At 38.3% G+C, this 20,912-nt stretch overlaps 1 protein-coding gene across 1 annotated transcript; it reads right to left on the bottom strand.

Moving 5' to 3' along the window:
* Positions 1-1,924: 1,924 nt before the first annotated feature.
* Positions 1,925-12,408, bottom strand: LOC119794662 (dynein light chain Tctex-type 1-like). The gene is made up of 5 exons (XM_038302299.1): positions 12,248-12,408; positions 12,012-12,053; positions 4,636-4,759; positions 2,664-2,741; positions 1,925-2,141 (listed from the first exon to the last, which is right to left on the bottom strand). Exons 1-5 carry the CDS (start codon positions 12,272-12,274, stop codon positions 2,068-2,070), a joined length of 345 nt encoding a protein of 114 aa, XP_038158227.1. The 5' UTR covers positions 12,275-12,408; the 3' UTR covers positions 1,925-2,067.
* Positions 12,409-20,912: the final 8,504 nt, after the last annotated feature.

Genomic DNA, 20,912 nt, shown 5'->3' on the forward strand with positions numbered 1-20,912 from the left:
TGGACCAGAAGAATCTGAGACCAGAAACTCCTTCAGTCTGAGATCCGGAGAAGTTTCTCAGATCAGATTTTATTTTTTGAGCAGTAAAATGAGAAGAATAAAGTCATAAATTACAGGAATATGGCGTGCTTCAATGGTGCAGTGCTTTGCTACGTCTCTCCCTCTCTCATACCACCTTTTCTGCCAGTCTACTGTCCAAAAAAAGAGCCACTAGTGCGAAAAAACTAAAAAAAAAATAATTATGAGAATAAAGACACATTTTATGACAACTACAAGACGCACAGTAAAAATGAATCACTTCAACAATAATCTGACACATCAAGGCAACACGTGTCCAGAATTTGTTCCCCAGGACGAAGGTTCGGTACGACAGTATTAGGGCCAGGCTAGATGTATATATATTTTTTTTTTATTTCGAAAGTAAAGTTGTAAAACTACGAGAGCAAAGTCGTAAAATTCGGAGAATACGGTTGCATTTTATGACCGTCAGGGTTTGGTTGAGGTTCTGAGGACCCAAATGCAGGCGAGGAGGCAGAGGTGATTTAATTGAATAATTGAGACAAAAATCCAAAAATCTAAGAAAAAAATACATGGAACGAAAAAGCAGACAACTTAATGGGAAATAACTCACCTGTAGAACAAAGAAAAGACGAGGAACCAGCAGTGAGGAACTGCACAGGGAGAGTATATATGGGAGACTGAACAAAGACGGGACTGATGAGCTGATTGGGAGCAGCTGTGAACAGAGGAGTCTAGAAGGGAGCTAGAGAAATGGACACAAGAGGGCAGCAAAGGCAACGTTCACACTGCAGCCTTAAGTCCCCCAACTCTTTTTTGGCCCATATGCAACCTGTATTCGATCTTTTCATGGCAGTCTGAACAACGAAGATACAATTTTTCCAATGCGACCCAGTCCACTTGGCGATGTGGTCCTGAATCCGATGCGAATCTGATATTTTTAAATGCGACCCGAACGGCCATTCGTCCGACCTGAACGCCATTAATACCCGACAAACATCACTATTCTGCGTCTTGCTACGCAGAAGCGGCCAGAAAAGCAACAAACATGGCAGACGACGATGCAGAGAGCAGAATTCTTGTTTAAACATCTTGAAAAGATTGTGTGCTTAAGGTTGGGAAAGATCGCTAGATTAACGCAGTTCACACAGGAGATCACATACAAGTCACATATATTTGGAAATGTCAACCAGAACGCAAAAAAACGGATTCCACAAAAAAATCGGAGTTGAGCATCAATCCCTCAATGTGAACGAATCCTAAAAAAACATCCAGAAAACACCACAAAATAGGAATCAGACCAATAAAACTAGAAAACAAAGAAAAACAGGCATCAAAGTGAAACTGAAAACTTAACGGAACCAAAACCGTAACAATGACGACTCATACAAGAAGCACTTTCTTCCCTAAAATGAGGAATGTGGAGCAACATGGGAAGTTATACTTTAGCATCGGTTTGACTAATCAGGAAATGTTTTATCAAACTGGGCAGGACGTCAAAGCTGGTCGGAGCTCGAAGCTTTCCCTCTGAAACAGGTCGCGGTTTGATGACTTCATTCTCATTATTATTCAACTTTATCCTCAAAATAAAAATAATCTCTATCGCGGCCCTAATAGTTCTTCGTAGTTTGGAAACCCCAAAATAAAGGCTTTGATCTGATTCTACCAACCAGAGCAGGATTTTTCTTCTTCTTGAGGAATAAATTCAGTTTAATGTCAACATAAATAAATCAGATTTTCTGCAGACAGATAACGGATGGGGCCTTCAGGAATTCACGTCTATGTTTTATAAACACCGTTGCCATGGAAACTTTAGGATGCAGATTGAAAACATCTGAAAAATCAAACGACTGTCATTAAACCAAAATCATAAAAATGATTCTGCATAAAAAAACAAAACCTCCCATTTGGTCCAGAACTTTGTTTATTTAGCAGCAGCTTTTATATAAAAACATCCTTCCTACATGATACAGCTGCAGCTTTAGATACAGAAGCTTGTCGTCTGGCTCCCCCTGCTGCTCGGATCGCCGCATTGCAGCTCCTCGACCTCTAAGCGATGGAGACGGCGAAGACGCTGACCACACAGTACATGGTCCGGTTCTCCCACCTCACGGTGCAGCTTCCTGCAGGGCGAACAGAAACAACCTGAATCCAGATGTTTTATTAAACCATTTTAATAGAACTCTATTGGCTTCGAAACTTACGGTTTTTAATCTTTCCATTTTAAATCTCAAATCATTTTTTAGGCATTTTAAAATGAAAATATTGGAATTTTTGCTCACTAGCTTCCAGGTCATGTGATCATTTCACTACAAATCAGTCCAACTTCAAATCTTTAATATCTTATAATTCATTTTTATTTCGGACTCAGAATCTTATTTGTTTTTGCATTTCAAGTCTCTTAATAGTTTTTAAATAATATTTATGTGTAAATATTGGTAGTTTTGTGATGGGTTGACACAAAATCTATAATGATCATGTTAATGGATTAAAAAGAATGGAAGTTGCATTTTTTCCCTCTTTTACGCTCAAATTTAAGCCCAGATTCCAAACATTTTCAGTTTTTAATGGCCTAAAGGTGATGAATTTGCAGCTTCTCAGAGAGCCTGAAGGATGAAACGCTGTGAAGCGGGGGAGGAGCTCACCGTCCATGCTGGTGTCCCAGTAACAGGAGTTGGCGGTGTGGAGGCCGGCGCCGGTTTTCTGCATCACGGAGCACGTTACTGCAAACATAAACCCACAGTTAGCTCCAAAAAACCCATCTGCTTCTCTTCATTGGCTTCCTGTTAGACCCAGAATAGAATTTAAAATCCTCCTTCTCACATATAAAGCCTTAAATGGCCAAGCTCCATCTTATATCAGAGATCTGATTGTTCCTTATGTTCCTAACAGAGCACTTCGCTCTCAATCTGCAGGTTTACTAGTGGTTCCTAGAATTTCTAAAAGTAGAATGGGAGGCAGATCTTTTAGTTCTCAGGCTCCTCTCCTGTGGAACCAACTACCAGTTTTAGTCCGTGAGGCAGACACCCTGTCTACTTTTAAGGCTAGGCTTAAAACTTTCCTTTTTGATAAAGCTTCTAGTCAGAGTGGCTCAGGTTATCCTGATCTATCTCTATAGTTCTGCTGCTATAGGCTTAGACTGCTGGAGGACATAGGGACCCCTTTTTCATCATTCTGCTTCATTCTATCTCTATTCTCCCACTCTGCAGAATCTGTTAGTTCAATCTCTAACGTTCTGCTCTCTCTGCTTTTTCTCATACACTGGAAAATAAAAAATCTAAATCCAGATAAGTCATTATTTCCTAAAATAAATGCAAAATTGTTCTTGAACTGAGAATGTAAAAGATACATTTTGCCAATGGAACAAGACAATTTACATTTAAAGGTACACTATGCAACCGGTGTTGATTTTCCAGCGAGGCTCCCCCAGAGGGCGGAAGTAAAAGTGCACTGTCGTAAATATGCTCAGCTGTTCTCCTGGTTTCTCCGTCAAGCCAGGCGTGGTTGTTTTGAGCTTAGCAGACAGGCGAACGCAAGTGACTATTTTGTTCCAATTTTCGAGTTTGAAAATTTAGCATGTTTTCATACATTATTTGTTATGAATGTGTCTAAATAACAAAGACTGTAGTTAGCCAAGGTCTCGCCGTAAAGCAAGACCGACTCTGGCGATGCACGAGACTTCTGAGCCTGTGGGTGCGGGCCGAGGACTCCTGCAATTGCAAGTGCGGTATTTCCCCTACAGACCACCAGGGCGGCCGAGAAAACCTTTGTTCGACCTGAAATGGCTCATTTAATCATCCAAATTGTTATGGAACACATTAATTAACTGAAAAATGTTGCATAGTATGCCTTTAAATGAGAAAACACAAATGCATTGTCTTATTTCAAATACATATTATTTAATTATCTTATTTAAAGAGTAAAAATACTCATTCCATTGGCAAACTATCTCATTCACCTACTTAAATTAAGGATAAATACACTTAGTTTAAGAGATTTTTTACTAATTTCCAGATCGTTTATCCAGTGTAGTACTTTGCCTCGTCTGTTCCTGTTTGGCTGTGACTCCATCCTGGAGAGAAATATCAGCTGTGCTGCTGCCATCAACACCTTTGTTTCTAGATGTTGGAGCTTGGCCTGTTTTCCAGTGTAGTCCTGTTTCTCTGTGACTAACTGGATGTGCTCTCTTCATCCTCTGACATGGGAGCTGGCTCGGAGCTCGTCTGCCTGGCTGTGTGTTTCCTGGACGGGGCCGCCTGTGGAGCTGGTTGACAGTTGCCTTTTGTATCTATGCTTCTTTTTCTATGTCTGCTTCTGTCTCCTTGAACCCCAGTGGGCCTCAGCAGATGGCCGCTCACACTGAGCCTGGTTCTGCTGGAGGTTTCTTCCTGTTCAAAGGGAGTTTTTCCTCTCCACTGTCGCTACAAGCATGCTTAGTGTGAGGGATTGCTGAAGAGTCAATGAGTCGATGCAATCAGCTGGTTTTCCTTAGATAGAAAACTTTGAATCAATCTGACTGGATGATCTGGTGAACTGGAAAGTGACCTGAGATGACATGATGTGAATTGGAGCTATAGAAATAAACTGAATAGAATGAAACTAGCAGGTAGGCCGTACCAATGTATTTGTAGGGTTTGCCCAGTTTGACGAACTGAGTGAGGCAGCGCTCCACGATGGCGGCGGTCCATTTGTTCACTTGGTTCTGGCTGTAGTCGTCTCCTCCCAGCACGCTCTCGATGCCCTGAAACAGAAACGGCGGTGTGATCAGTCATGTGGGAGTCAGGGGGGGGCGGCAATCAGGTACAACAACAAGAGCTGATTTATGCTGCAACAATCCTGGATTCGCCCCCTCGGGTCGGACGTTTGCTTCTTCTGATGCTGAACTTAGTTTACAGGGAAAAGTTTTCTTTAGTTTTGAATTTAAATAAACTTTCTAATCCTGTTAGTCGTGTCTGTGACCATCAATGATTTAATAAAAGCTTTCCTTGTTTAAAGATGAAACAAAAACCTTTAAATGTCCTTTAACCATTAGATCTTCAAACTCCTGAATACAAAGAAAGCTTTGATTAAAGTTAGAGGAAAATATGACCAAGTTCTATTTTTAAGATTGCATTTAAACTGTAAACTAAATATAAACTATCAGCTGTTTAACCGCCTTAAGCCCGGCGGGCCCGGTAGAGGGCCCAACTGACACCTGCTGATGTTTATCTATTTATAGAAATGGCCAAAACACAGTCACATGGTGTTTAATCCACACACCTTTTAAATGGAGCTTTAAAATTTATGTTTTCACAAATGGAACAAACATGCTTCAAGTTATTCAGTCCAAATTTGCTTGATTTATAGTCAAAGTATGCATCTATTTGATAAAGCTTCTAGTTAGAGTGGCTCAGGTTATCCTGATCTACAGGTGCTGGTCATAAAATTAGAATATCATGAAAAAGTTGATTGATTTCAGTAATTCCATTTAAAAAGTGAAACTTGTATATTATATTCATACATTACATACAAACTCATATATTTCAGATGTTTATTTTGTTTAATTTTGATGATTACAAATGACAACAAATGAAAATCTCAAATTCATCATATCAGAAAATTAGAATATTGTGAAAAGGTTCAAAATTGATGGCCTCTGGTGCCACACTCTAATCAGCTAATTAACTCAAACCACCTGCAAAAGCCTTTAAATGGTCTTTCAGTCTAGTTCTATAGGCTACACAATCATGGGGAAGACTGCTGACTTGACAGTTGTCCAAAAGACGACCATCGACACCTTGCACAAGGAGGGCAAGACACAAAAGGTCATCGCTAAAGAGGCTGGCTGTTCACAGAGCTCAGTGTCCAAGCACATTAATAGAGAGGCGAAGGGAAGGAAAAGATGTGGTCGAAAAAAGTGTACAAGCAAGAGAGATAACCGCACCCTGGAGAGGATTGTGAAACAAAACCCATTCAAAAATGTGGGGGAGATTCACAAAGAGTGGACTGCAGCTGGAGTGAGTGCTTCAAGAACCACCACACACAGACGTATGAAAGACATGGGTTTCTGCTGTCGCATTCCTTGTGTCAAGCCACTCTTGAACCACAGACAGCGTCAGAAGCGTCTAAAGAGAAACAGGACTGGACTGCTGGTGAGTGGTCCAAAGTCATGTTCTCTGATGAAAGTAAATTTTGCATTTCCTTTGGAAATCAAGGTCCCAGAGTCTGGAGGAAAAGAAGAGAGGCACTTCATCCACGTTGCTTGAAGTCCAGTGTAAAGTTTCCACAGTCAGTGATGGTTTGGGGTGCCATGTCATCTGCTGGTGTTGGTCCATTGTGTTTTCTGAGGTCCAGGGTCAACGCAGCCACATACCAGGAAGTTTTAGAGCACTTCATGCTTCCTGCAGCTGACCAACTTTTTGGAGATGCAGATTTCATTTTCCAACAGGACTTGGCACCTGCACACAGTGCCAAAGCTACCAGTACCTGGTTGAAGGACCATGGTATCCCTGTTCTTAATTGGCCAGCAAACTCTCCTGACCTTAACCCCATAGAAAATCTATGGGGTATTGTGAAGAAGAAGATGCAATACACCAGACCCAACAATTCAGAAGAGCTAAAAGCCACTATTAGAGCAACCTGGGCTATCATAACACCTGAGCAGTGCCACAGACTGATCGACTCCATGCCACGCCGCATTGCTGCAGTAATACAGGCCAAAGGAGGCCCAACTAAATACTGAGTGCTGTACATGCTCATACTTTTCATGTTCATACTTTTCAGTTGGCCAACATTTCTATAAATCCTTTGTTTTTATTGGTCTTCAGTAATATTCTAATTTTCTGATATGATGAATTTGAGATTTTCATTTGTTGTCATCTGTAATCATCAAAATTAAACAAAATAAACATCTGAAATATATGAGTTTGTATGTAATGTATGAATATAATATACAAGTTTCACTTTTTAAATGGAATTACTGAAATCAATCTACTTTTTCATGATATTCTAATTTTATGACCAGCACCTGTATCTCTATAGTTCTGCTGCTATAGGCTTAGACTGCTGGAGGACATAGGGACCCCTTTTTCATCATTCTATCTCTATTCTCCCACTCCCAATTTGCTTGACTTATAGTCAAGATGTGAATCTATAAAGTCAGAGTTTCAAACAGGGTTTCATGGTGTTTTGCAGCGTTTATTTTAGAAAAAAAATTAGCGAGGCTAAATATTTTTCATTTTTTTTCTCCTTTGTTTAATCACCTAAAAAAATCAGACATGGTAACATTTAAAATAGCTGTTCCACCTGAAAAATATTCCTCAATGCCTTTCTGTCACACAAATACAAACAATTGTATTTCCAATTTATAGTTTGGGAGCTGGACTTACTTTAATTCACAGATGTTATATCAGCTGGAATATTCCTCTTGGTTTAAGTGGTTAATGCTTTACAAGAATTAAACTAATCTCAGAATTCTGACTTTTCTATCGCAGAATTATGACTTTTCTATCGCATAATTCTGACTTTTTTTCGCAGAATTCTGACTTTTTTTTTGCAGAATTCTGACTTTTTTTTCCCGCAGAATTGTAACTTTTTTTGCTGAATTCTGACTTTTTTTCCCCTCTGAATTCTGACTTTTTTTCCCCTCTGAATTCTGACTTTTTTTCCCTCTGAATTCTGACTTTTTTTTCTCTGAATTCTGACTTTTTCTCTGAATTCTGACTTTTTTTCCCTCTGAATTCTGACTTTTTTTTCTCGGAATTCTGACTTTTTTTCCCTCTGAATTCTGACTTTTTTTTCTCTGAATTCTGACTTTTTTTTCTCTGAATTCTGACTTTTTTTCCCTCTGAATTCTGACTTTTTTTTCTCGGAATTCTGACTTTTTTTCCCTCTGAATTCTGACTTTTTTTTCTCTGAATTCTGACTTTTTTTCCTCTGAATTCTGACTTTTTTTCCCTCTGAATTCTGACTTTTTTTTCCTCTGAATTCTGACTTTTTTTTTTCGGAATTCTGACTTTTTTTCCCTCTGAATTCTGACTTTTTTTTCTCTGAATTCTGACTTTTTTTTCTCTGAATTCTGACTTTTTTTCCCTCTGAATTCTGACTTTTTTTTCTCAGAATTCTGACTTTTTTTCCCTCTGAATTCTGACTTTTTTTTCTCTGAATTCTGACTTTTTTTCCTCTGAATTCTGACTTTTTTTTCTCTGAATTCTGACTTTTTTTCCCTCTGAATTCTGACTTTTTTTTCTCGGAATTCTTACTTTTTTCCCTCTGAATTCTGACTTTTTTTTCTCTGAATTCTGACTTTTTTTTCTCTGAATTCTGACTTTTTTTTTCTCTGAATTCTGACTTTTTTTTCTCGGAATTCTGACTTTTTTTCCTCTGAATTCTGACTTTTTTTCACCTCGGAATTCTGACTTTTTTCTCTCGGAATTCTGACTTTTTTTCCCTCAGAATTCTGACTTTTTTTCTCGGAAAAAATCAGACATGGTAACATTTAAAATAGCTGTTCCACCTGAAAAATATTCCTCAATGCCTTTCTGTCACACAAATACAAACAATTGTATTTCCAATTTATAGTTTGGGAGCTGGACTTACTTTAATTCACAGATGTTATATCAGCTGGAATATTCCTCTTGGTTTAAGTGGTTAATGCTTTACAAGAATTAAACTAATCTCAGAATTCTGACTTTTCTATCGCAGAATTATGACTTTTCTATCGCATAATTCTGACTTTTTTTCGCAGAATTCTGACTTTTTTTTTTGCAGAATTCTGACTTTTTTTCCCCGCAGAATTGTAACTTTTTTTGCTGAATTCTGACTTTTTTTCCCCTCTGAATTCTGACTTTTTTTCCCCTCTGAATTCTGACTTTTTTTTCCCTCTGAATTCTGACTTTTTTTCCCTCTGAATTCTGACTTTTTTTTCTCTGAATTCTGACTTTTTCTCTGAATTCTGACTTTTTTTCCCTCTGAATTCTGACTTTTTTTTCTCGGAATTCTGACTTTTTTTCCCTCTGAATTCTGACTTTTTTTTCTCTGAATTCTGACTTTTTTTCCTCTGAATTCTGACTTTTTTTTCTCTGAATTCTGACTTTTTTCCCTCTGAATTCTGACTTTTTTTTCTCGGAATTCTTACTTTTTTCCCTCTGAATTCTGACTTTTTTTTCTCTGAATTCTGACTTTTTTTTCTCTGAATTCTGACTTTTTTTTTCTCTGAATTCTGACTTTTTTTTCTCGGAATTCTGACTTTTTTTCCTCTGAATTCTGACTTTTTTTCACCTCGGAATTCTGACTTTTTTCTCTCGGAATTCTGACTTTTTTTCCCTCAGAATTCTGACTTTTTTTCTCGGAAAAAATCAGACATGGTAACATTTAAAATAGCTGTTCCACCTGAAAAATATTCCTCAATGCCTTTCTGTCACACAAATACAAACAATTGTATTTCCAATTTATAGTTTGGGAGCTGGACTTACTTTAATTCACAGATGTTATATCAGCTGGAATATTCCTCTTGGTTTAAGTGGTTAATGCTTTACAAGAATTAAACTAATCTCAGAATTCTGACTTTTCTATCGCAGAATTATGACTTTTCTATCGCATAATTCTGACTTTTTTTCGCAGAATTCTGACTTTTTTTTTTGCAGAATTCTGACTTTTTTTCCCCGCAGAATTGTAACTTTTTTTGCTGAATTCTGACTTTTTTTCCCCTCTGAATTCTGACTTTTTTTCCCCTCTGAATTCTGACTTTTTTTTCCCTCTGAATTCTGACTTTTTTTCCCTCTGAATTCTGACTTTTTTTTCTCTGAATTCTAACTTTTTCTCTGAATTCTGACTTTTTTTCCCTCTGAATTCTGACTTTTTTTTCTCGGAATTCTGACTTTTTTTCCCTCTGAATTCTGACTTTTTTTTCTCTGAATTCTGACTTTTTTTCCTCTGAATTCTGACTTTTTTTTCTCTGAATTCTGACTTTTTTTCCCTCTGAATTCTGACTTTTTTTTCTCGGAATTCTTGCTTTTTTCCCTCTGAATTCTGACTTTTTTTTCTCTGAATTCTGACTTTTTTTTCTCTGAATTCTGACTTTTTTTTTCTCTGAATTCTGACTTTTTTTTCTCGGAATTCTGACTTTTTTTCCTCTGAATTCTGACTTTTTTTCACCTCGGAATTCTGACTTTTTTCTCTCGGAATTCTGACTTTTTTTCCCTCAGAATTCTGACTTTTTTTCTCGGAAAAAATCAGACATGGTAACATTTAAAATAGCTGTTCCACCTGAAAAATATTCCTCAATGCCTTTCTGTCACACAAATACAAACAATTGTATTTCCAATTTATAGTTTGGGAGCTGGACTTACTTTAATTCACAGATGTTATATCAGCTGGAATATTCCTCTTGGTTTAAGTGGTTAATGCTTTACAAGAATTAAACTAATCTCAGAATTCTGACTTTTCTATCGCAGAATTATGACTTTTCTATCGCATAATTCTGACTTTTTTTCGCAGAATTCTGACTTTTTTTTTTGCAGAATTCTGACTTTTTTTCCCCGCAGAATTGTAACTTTTTTTGCTGAATTCTGACTTTTTTTCCCCTCTGAATTCTGACTTTTTTTCCCCTCTGAATTCTGACTTTTTTTCCCCTCTGAATTCTGACTTTTTTTTCCCTCTGAATTCTGACTTTTTTTCCCTCTGAATTCTGACTTTTTTTTCTCTGAATTCTGACTTTTTCTCTGAATTCTGACTTTTTTTTCCCTCTGAATTCTGACTTTTTTTTCTCGGAATTCTGACTTTTTTTTCCTCCGAATTCTGACTTTTTTTCCTCTGAATTCTGACTTTTCTTCTCTGAATTCTGACTTTTTTTCCTCCGAATTCTGACTTTTTTTCCTCCGAATTCTGACTTTTTTCCCCCTCCGAATTCATACTTTTTTTCCCTCCGAATTCACTTTTTTTCCCTCTGAATTCTGACTTTTTTTCCCTCTGAATTCTGACTTTTTTTTCCTCTGAATTCGTACTTTTTTCCCCTCTGAATTCGTACTTTTTTTCCCTCTGAATTCTGACTTTTTTTCCCTCTGAATTCTGACTTTTTTTTCCTCTGAATTCTGACTTTTTTTCCCTCAGAATTCTGACTTTTTTTCCCTCAGAATTCTGACTTTTTTTCCCTCTGAATTCTGACTTTTTTTTCTCTGAATTCTGACTTTTTTTCCTCTGAATTCTGACTTTTTTTTCTCTGAATTCTGACTTTTTTTTCCCTCTTAATTCTGACTTTTTTTTCTCTGAATTCTTACTTTTTTCCCTCTGAATTCTGACTTTTTTTTCTCTGAATTCTGACTTTTTTTTCTCTGAATTCTGACTTTTTTTTTCTCTGAATTCTGACTTTTTTTTCTCGGAATTCTGACTTTTTTTCCTCTGAATTCTGACTTTTTTTCACCTCGGAATTCTGACTTTTTTCTCTCGGAATTCTGACTTTTTTTCCCTCGGAATTATGACTTTTTTTCTCGGAATTCTGACTTTTTTTTCTCAGAATTCTCACTTATTTCCTCTGAATTCTGACTTTAATCTTGTCACACTCAAACTTAAAATGCAGCAATAACAACAACAACAAAAAACATTTAATTTTCAGATGATTATTTTACAGCCATCTTGGACTTTATTCTTAGTCTTATGATTAACAAATTAAATAAAATTAAAGATGCAGAGAAGATAAACAGATTAAACTTTCAGTCAGGTTTAACAAATTTTAACCCTAAAACTGAGATTAATTGTAAGATTGCGAAATTATCAGTAATTATCCCTAAAAATCTGATAAGAAATGAAGTGTAAAGATTAACAAACACAAAAATAATCCCTTGTTGTTGCTTTTTAAATGATTTATTGAGTATTAAGTAAATAGCTTAAATGTATAAATACATAAATGTTTGTATATCGTGTAACAAAGGCAATTTCCCTCTGGGATTATAAAAGTATGTCTGATTCTGTGGATGATAGGAAGCAGTTTAACATCATGCTGATGTTTTTAGCTTTACCTCTTTAACGATGACTTCCGCCTCCTCTGAGTTAAATGAACCCTGAAAAAGATACCAGAAGATCAGCGGCTGTTAAATGTCATCAAACCGATGGAAACCTTTGCTTATTTTTATAAATAAAACATCCTGGAGGCAGGCAGCTCAGTCTGGGTGCAGGGAGCGGTTCTGTTAGCCTCCAGCTACCTTCCTCTTTCTAACCTCCATAAACCAGATAAAACATCGGTTTATAGTCTAACCTCGCTGCCGTTTTGATACTCCTCCATCCCGGCGGGCTCTCCTCGCTTCACGCCGCTTTCTGGCTCCGTTTACTCGGAGAAAACTGGATCAAGACCCGGCTGGGTGGAACAGTAAGGGAGTCTGGTCCAGACTTCCTGTTAGCTGCGACACTTAACAGACCTGAGGGGAGCTGCTGCCACCTGCTGGTGACTCCGGGAACTAACAATGCAAACGCCCGCATTATTTTGTCCTAACATTTAGTTTTTTTTTTATTATAAATTGTAGTTTTTAATATGAGTTATACGGCAGAGGATTAGGGCTACTGAAAAAGTAAAAAAAAATAACTGATTAAAAAAAAAAATTCAGTTTAATATGGGAAAAAAGTCAGAATTCTAACTTTAATCTCAGAATTGAGGATCTTAATGTAGATGGGCTCCATGAAGGCAGAGATGTGGAGCTCTCAGCTTCACTGACAAAGATGTGAGTTGTTTGAGATGAACAGGAACACATTGGTGGAAAATGATGGAATTAGGCGAGTTTTTCCATCCCTGAGGGTCCCTGCTGATGCTATTTGATTAATGGAAGAGCAGAAGGTGATTAAAACAAGAGAGCTAGTCTCTAAAACAGGCATGGCTACGGCTTGATGCTAACATGTTTGTTAGCTGGCAGAATTCTGAGAATAAAGTCAGAATTCTGAGAAAAAAAGTCGGAATTCTGAGAAAAAAAGTCAGAATTCTGGGTAAAAAAAAGTCAGAATTCTGGGGGGGAAAAAAATAAATTTTCTGTCTTTTTTCCCATAATAAACTGGTGTAATATTTTAAAATCATAATTTTTTTTTTCTTCAGTGGCCTTAATCCTCTTCTGTAGAGTTACACAAAATTACCGATAAGTTACACAGTTTTTAGATACATACTTTTCATTTTTGCTCATCTCTCAGCCGCACCTCTACATGTTTCTGTAGTTTTCTAGCTTTTTTACTCTGAATTTTAAGATCTAATATATATATAAAACAAAAATCTGTATTTGATATAAAATACAACAGAAATGCACAAACTGGTCAGTTTAAAACTAAAAACACGTTTAATATAATCCATCAGAAAACTAAAAAAAAAGTGAAAATGTTTTTAAATAAAAAAGGAATTAGAAAAAACCTTCTATAAAATCCCAAAGGAAATAAAAACAAGCAATTGAAGTATCAAAACTAGATTTTTTTTCATCAAACTGAATAAAATAAATATTCAACAAATTAACCTAAAAAAATGTTTTTTCTAGTTTAAAACTTGTGAAAAAAACAAAATCTCTGTAAAAATTACCTAACTAATTAATCATCCAAATTTATTCTAACCATTAACAGGTTTAATTGTAGACTAATAATTATTATTATTTTTACTTTATGTTTATTTGCTTTTTAAACAAACATGAACAAGAACACACATTGCTAAACATTCCTTGGCACAGATTATGTAACAGTGCATAACGGAGAGCAAGTAAAAGAAAATCCAGCATCCATGGAGCTGACTGATACAGAATGTAAAATGGGCAAATAAACTAGAAAGATGGACAGTTAATACATTATAACAGTCTGTGGGATTCAGTACAATTGGAAATAAATCTCTCTATAGGTAACCATCTCTTTACAAAAACATCAAACTTCAGTTGTAATTGGGCAGTTAAAGCCTCCATTCCATATACCTCCTTCACTTTCTGCTTCCACTGTGCCACCGTAGGAGGCAGTGCATTCCTCCATTTTATCGTTACCCTTTTTCTAGCAGTCATCAGTAGAATATGTAGTAAATACTTTTGATCTCTGGAGTACTTGTCCTCAGGATTTAGGTCCAAAAGAAACTGTCTCGGAGTGAACGGCACGTCAGTACCCAGAACCCTGTCTATCTCACTCTTTACCCCCCTCCACTAAGGAAGCATCATTGGGCCATCCCAGAATATGTGTAGGTGGTCGCCAATCCCTCCACATTTTCTCCAGCAGTGCATTGCAGCTGGGTTATCTACAAATTTAGAGATCACTAAGGGTGTCTTAAAGAACCTTGTCTTCATCTTCCAGTCAAATTCCTTCCAGGTGTTGCTATTAATACCCTTATGACATCCAATACATATTGTTTCCCATTCCCCATCCTCAATTATAGAGTTTAATTCCAGTTCCCATTTGCTTTTCACAATAAAAGTATTATCCGGTGTATCCAATAATACATTTTTATAGATATGGGAGACATGCTTTTTGCTGGGTAGCTGATATTTATTTACATTAATAAAGTAAGTTTCTATATTTGTTGGAGCATTTTTAATTGCATTCCAGTCTTCATGGTTTATGATGTAATGCCTTATCTGAAAAAACCTGAACATATCATTTTGGGGTATAAGGAATTTCTCTCGAAGATATGAAAATGGCTGTAAGCCACTGTCACAGAACAATTGGTCAATCACCCTTAGGCCTCTGTCTGCCCATCTTTTAAAAGTGGCATCTACTTTTGAAGGAGGGAAGTGTGGATTTCCCCAAATCTGCAGAGCTCGTGACAGAGCAGGTGCCCCTCTAATCCTCTTTTGGACCGCTGACCATATTTTTAAGATGTGCTTCACCCATACATTTTTTATTTCCAATTTCCTCTGAGATTGCTTGCTCAAAAACACTATAGAAGGTAGGGCTATGGTTGGCATACAGTTCTGCTCTATGCTTACCCATCCTGTTTCTGTATCATTGTTTATCCAAGCTACTACTGCTGTTAACTGTGCTGCCCAAAAATAGTACTTCATATTCGGGAGGTTGAGTCCACCCCTGTTTTTCCCAAGCATAAGTGATTTAAGCCTCACTCTTGGTCTCCTGTTTTGCCATATAAATTTGGATATAAGCCTATCCAGCATATTAAAGGCGGATGCTGGGATTCCAACCGGGAGAGACTGTAAGAGGAACAAGAATCTGGGAAATGATTCATTTTAACAACTTCTACTCTGCCCAAAAGGGATAGCGGTAGCACATCCCATCTCGTCAGTTCATTTCTAAATATTGAAAAAAGTTTTTTATAATTTGCCTGATAGAGCTGTGTTATTTGGGGAGTGAGCATAACCCCTAGATATCTGAAGCCCTGTTCAGATCTGCGGAAAGGAAACCATATCATCAAGCTGGCTAGGCCAAGTCCCAGATACCATCATTGCTTCTGATTTGCCATGATTAACTTTATAACCAGATACTATTCCATATTCGTGAAGGTTTTGTAGGAGAGCTGGGAGTGACTGGGGAGGATTTTCAATAAACAATAAAATATCGTCCGCATAGAGCGCTATTTTGTGTTGACATCCATTCTCTTCTTTTATTCCTGCTATGAGGGGGTTGCTTCTGATTAATTCTGCGAGGGGTTCAATGCTAAGAGCAAACAAAACTGGCGAAAGTGCATCCCCTTGCCTTGTCCCTCGTCCCAGACTGAAGAAATCAGAGCATCGGCCGTTAACTCTGAGTGTCGATCGAGGGTTCGCATAGAACACTCCAATCCAGCTTATGAAAGTTTCATTAAAGCCCATGTGAGCCAATGTTTCCTCCAAACATGTCCAGTCCAGTCTATCAAACGCTTTCTCAGCATCTAAGCTGAGAAGCATTGATGGAATCTTTCTCCTGGAAGCAATCCATTGTAGATTTAGAGCTCGCCTAACATTGTTAGTGCCATGCCGTCCAGTAATAAACCCGGTTTGGTCTGGTTTAACTAGTTTCCGGATGTATCTCTGTATTCTATTTGCCAGGATAGAAGTCAGGATTTTTAGATCTTGACAAAGCAAACTTATTGGGCGGTATCCCATACATTGAGTGGGGTCCATTTTTATGAATGACCGTAATGATGGCCTCTGACCAGGTTTTTGGGGAGTCCTTTTCATCCAGTGCATAGTTATACACCCGACATAGAATTGGAGCTAGTTCATTGACAAAAATTTTATAGTATTCCCCAGAGTATCCGTCCACCCCTGGGGATTTACTGTTTTTTTATTTGTTAATACTATCAATTATTTCCTGTATTGTTATAGGAGAACACAATCTATTAGCCTCCTCCGTTGTTAATCTACTCAATTGTATACTGTAGAATCCAAAAGTTTGGTTATTTTCACCCTTTTGCCTGTTAATTCTTGACTTTCATATAGTTTTTTATAATACGCAGCAAACGCCTCAGCTATTTCTTTCGGTTTAGAGGTAAGTCTGTTTGTATCAGGGTGTTTAATTTTCGGTACCACACGGTTAGATTGAGCTGTCTAATAATTAATTTTAACTATTCATTTTTATTAATTAATAAAATTTTTGCCACTTCAATGTAATATCCTCTGTTTTCCTATTGTGCTTTTTTCCTGTAGAAAACCAGGAATTATATGAATAAAAACATCCTGCCTCAATAATTCCTTATTATAATTCTATGGATAAAACCAGGAAACATTCTGAAGTAAACAATCAATAAGAGGATAGCAATTTTTGATCCTTTTAAAAATCCAGTTTTTGTTAAAGTTGTTGTTCAACATGTGATCCAGTCTTTGTTTGTTTTCTTACAGTAAAAATCCACTAATTTAGTGCTGATTTTCCTCTAAGGAGTAAAAACCACAGACGCTGTTAGTCTTTATATCAAAACTCTTTATTATAAAAACAATCTGATAGAAAAAAACAAAAAAAACAAGTTGGTTTGAAACGAGATCAACATGTCAGGATACACTGGAAAAACCATCTAGAAATAAGTCGAAATTCCTTAAATTAACTGTATTTACCCTTAATTTGAGTAGATAAATTAGATAGTTTGCCAATAAAATGTTGTATTTTTACTCTTAAAATAATATATTTAGATGAAATGAACTTGAAATAAGACAATGCAATAGTGTTTTCTTATTTTAAGTGTAAATTATCTTGTTCCATGGGCAAAATGTCTCTTTTTACCTCCTAAATTCAAGAACAAATGCACTCATTTTAAGAAATTTCCATTTTTTTCCAGTGTAGGAAACGGTCAAAGTGCAAAACGTGCTTCAGGATCAGGTCATAATAAATATTATCTGATAAAAACAGCCAAACACACACACACCCATATCCATTCTGCCATCGTAGTGAGGACCATGTGTTGACTTCCATTGATTTTCAGTCATTTTGCAGCCCTTTCTATGCATTAACCCTAAAACTAACCATTAGCAATGCAAACCTCACCCTGACCTTAACCAATTGACACTTTAGCCCTAAACCCAACAATTAGCAAAACAGCAGAATGTCCTCATTGTGCAACAACTGGTCCTCAGTCTGATGGTGAAATGGGAAAATGGTCCTCACTCTGAGGGCTAGACAGGTACACACACACACACACACACACAAAGAGGAGTACCAGAGGAAAACATCAAACATAAAAAGCTGCTCCGCCTGATTTAGAGCAAGTTTAACCCTTTAAAGCAAATTATTACATTTAAAAACTGAGTTTTTGAAACCTCTGCATCATCAGTCGTGTTTTTGTTCTAGAAACCCCGACTTACATAATAATAATAATGATTTAGAATATAGAATGAATGATATAGAAATGCGTAATGTATCAAGATTTATGCAAATAAATGGTGCAATTTAACGGATACTAAATGTATATCGTCGTTACATTTGTCAGAAAGTTCAATGAGGATTCTAATTTTGGAAAACTAGAATCTTCTATCAGCTTTAGGCTTTAAAGGGTTAAAGGGATATTCCGCTCTTTTCTGTTTTAGAGGCTCAGTGGCGGTCGTCCTCGTCCAGCTGGACGTCTGAGGATGCGGGACAAGACGGGAGACGTGGTCCTGGTGAGAGAAAAGTCCACAGATCAGGCTCAAACTGATGATTTTATCTAGATAATGAAAATCTATAGATTATAGTCTATTGATGAACTGGAGAAAAAGTCTGAACTCTATTTGGTTTATATTCTTCATTTTCTGCAGGAGGTTTGTTCCTTTATTATATATTATAGCTAATAAATAGATTTTTATCTTAAAATTAGTCCTAGTTTTAATTTTCTATTTAACTTACTTACAGAACAGCTGAAATATCAGCTGTGCTGCTGCCATCAACACCTTTATTTCTAGATGTTGGAGCTTGGCCTGTTTTCCAGTGTAGTCCTGTTTCTCTGACTGTGACTAACTGGATGTGCTCTCTTCATCCTCTGACATGGGAGCTGGCTCGGAGCTCGTCTGCCTGGCTGTGTGTTTCCTGGACGGGGCCGCCTGTGGAGCTGGTTGACAGTTGCCTTTTGCATCTATGCTTCTTTTTCTATGTCTGCTTCTGTCTCCTTGAACCCCAGTGGGCCTCAGCAGATGGCCGCTCACACTGAGCCTGGTTCTGCTGGAGGTTTCTTCCTGTTCAAAGGGAGTTTTTCCTCTCCACTGTCGCTACAAGCATGCTTAGTGTGAGGGATTGCTGAAGAGTCAATGAGTCGATGCAATCAGCTGGTTTTCCTTAGATAGAAAACTTTGAATCAATCTGACTGGATGATCTGGTGAACTGGAAAGTGACCTGAGATGACATGATGTGAATTGGAGCTATAGAAATAAACTGAATAGAATGTTTTGTTTTCTTTTTTACTTTATTTTCATGTATTTTATTTCTCACTTGAATTTTTTCTTTTTAATTAATTTATGTCCCCCCCCCCCTGTTTGATAAATGCCCACCAGGTCAGCCTGCAGTCACATTTCTTGCGCTGCAGACTCGCGGTAATGTTCCTTCCTCGTTTTGTTGCTGGGCTCCCAGCGCTTGGCTCCGCCTCCTTTAGAAGGAACGGACTCTTGGAGCTGAACTGGGCTGTTTGCCTTAAAGCTGAGGTGAACCTGCGATGGTGGCATGAAGATCAACCAACACACCTGCAGCTCAGCTTCTCCTCTGGGGCTACAGCAAGCGGCAGGCTCCGGAGCGCGGCCCTCTGGGTTCAGAGCGCTTCGCAGTCCCCTCCCCCTGCTGGAATCTGGCTCCTCCCATCAGGCCCTCTGCTGAGGGGACATCCGTCTGCTTGGACCTGGACGAAGACAGCCGCCTGAAGAGAGACAGCTGAAACCCAGAAACAAAGCCTTTAGAGAAGTTTCATGAGCTCCATGGGTCAGAACCCGCTGTTTGTATCTCACCTTCCTGCTGGAACCTGATTGGCTGTCTGAGGGGACCTCTGCGTCCCCGTTGGCGTCCCCCGCTTCCTTTCCTGTCTTTTCTCCACCCGGGGAGTCATCCTGCTCGCTGATCTCTGCTGCCGGTGATGGGGGGCACCTCAGGTTGTTCTCAGACGATCTGCTGGTTAGAAGCGAAGCTCGGTCACCTTTCTGCTCGCCGTCGGCTCCAGGCTCCGCCTTCGGCTTCAGGGGCCAAAGAAGGAACAGGTTAGTGCCGCGAACGCTGACCGGCCACAGAAACACAGAGAGCGCCATATTTACAGGAGTCTCTGCTGAGGAGGACACAGACGTCTCTATCTCTTCTTCCTCTGCATCATCAACTTCCTCTTCCGCTTCCTCATCAGCTTCCTCTTCCTCTGCATCATCAGCTTCCTCTTCCTCATCAGCTTCGTCTTTGTCTCTCGTTTCCTCCACATCCTGACATCCATGAAAAACAGGAAGACATTTAGAGCAGGCCTTAGTGCTCTCTGGATGGAGGCGGCAGCAGAGGGAAGCAGGAAGCTGGAACTACGGCGACTCCTAACCCAGCTTAGAAACTGGGACTGAAGGAGGGGAAACCAGCACACACAATGGATCAGTGGAGGAAGAAACGTGGCCAAACCTGACTCTGAATGAGCGACGCCTCAGACTGGAGAAGCATCAGACTCCTGAGTTTATGGAGGATAAACCTGGGATAGATTTATTACTCAGCTCCTTGAAATATGAAACGATGCGGCAGGAAGTTCCTCATGGAGAGGATGAGCGTCTCTTACTCAGGAGTTTGAAGACATCAGGTTGAATTCTGGGATCATCCAGCTTCCTGGAGTCACTTTTAAACATTTAATTCATGAGGAAAAACAATCTGAGCCTACAGCTTCAGTTTGGGCAGAAACCGCAGAGCTGCAGCAGTTAGAAACAGAGCAAACGGTGTTACTGTCCTGCCCTCACAAACATGAACACCAGCTGCAAGTGTTAAATACGGCAGGGGATCAGTCATGCTGTGGGCCTGATTGATGCGTTCCATTTTCTGCATGTTTTTCTGAAGTGCAGCGGATTCTGGGCGGGGCTAATTAAGAAGGACGTCATTAGAGCAAAAAAGGTGGGCTCCCAGGAAATATAAACTAAATCTAACTGGATCAGTGGGGCCAGTTTGACTGCGTGGCTAAGATGTAAAAATACCAGAAGGAAAAAATGAAACAAACTAAATGTTCAGAAAGAATCAGAGATTGAATCCAACGTGTAAAATGACTTTAATTTGGCTGAAATGGTGCATTCATGCAGAAAGTGAATCAGTAGATCAGTCTTTGATCTGTGCAGATAGAATGGACAGCAGCATGTGGCTGATCTGTTCACATTGATCCTGCCTACAGAGTTTATTACACAGTAAATCCATTTTATTCCTGCTTTCTAGGAATTCAGCAATTCATCCCAAACAAAACAACTCAGATAGAAAACAAAGAGTCAGATGTAGAAAACTAGAAGGACAAAGATGGAAAAAAACAACAACAACAGAAATGAAGATAAACACAGACACGAGAATAAAAAGAAACAGAAGAAAGTATAGAAGCTAAAGGC

The sequence above is a fragment of the Cyprinodon tularosa genome, unplaced genomic scaffold (assembly GCF_016077235.1).
Source record: "Cyprinodon tularosa strain WSP-4 unplaced genomic scaffold, ASM1607723v1 ctg486, whole genome shotgun sequence".
NCBI lineage: Eukaryota > Metazoa > Chordata > Actinopteri > Cyprinodontiformes > Cyprinodontidae > Cyprinodon > Cyprinodon tularosa.

Excerpts from the sequence above, each read along its gene's own strand:
- LOC119794662 (XM_038302299.1), bottom strand. The coding sequence starts at position 12,274 with ATGGAGGAGTATCAAAACGGCAGCGAG. Across the intron at positions 12,054-12,247 it reads AGTATCAAAACGGCAGCGAG|GGTTCATTTAACTCAGAGGA; the intron begins GTTAGACTATAA and ends TATCTTTTTCAG. Across the intron at positions 2,742-4,635 it reads CAAACCCTACAAATACATTG|TAACGTGCTCCGTGATGCAG; the intron begins GTACGGCCTACC and ends TTATGTTTGCAG.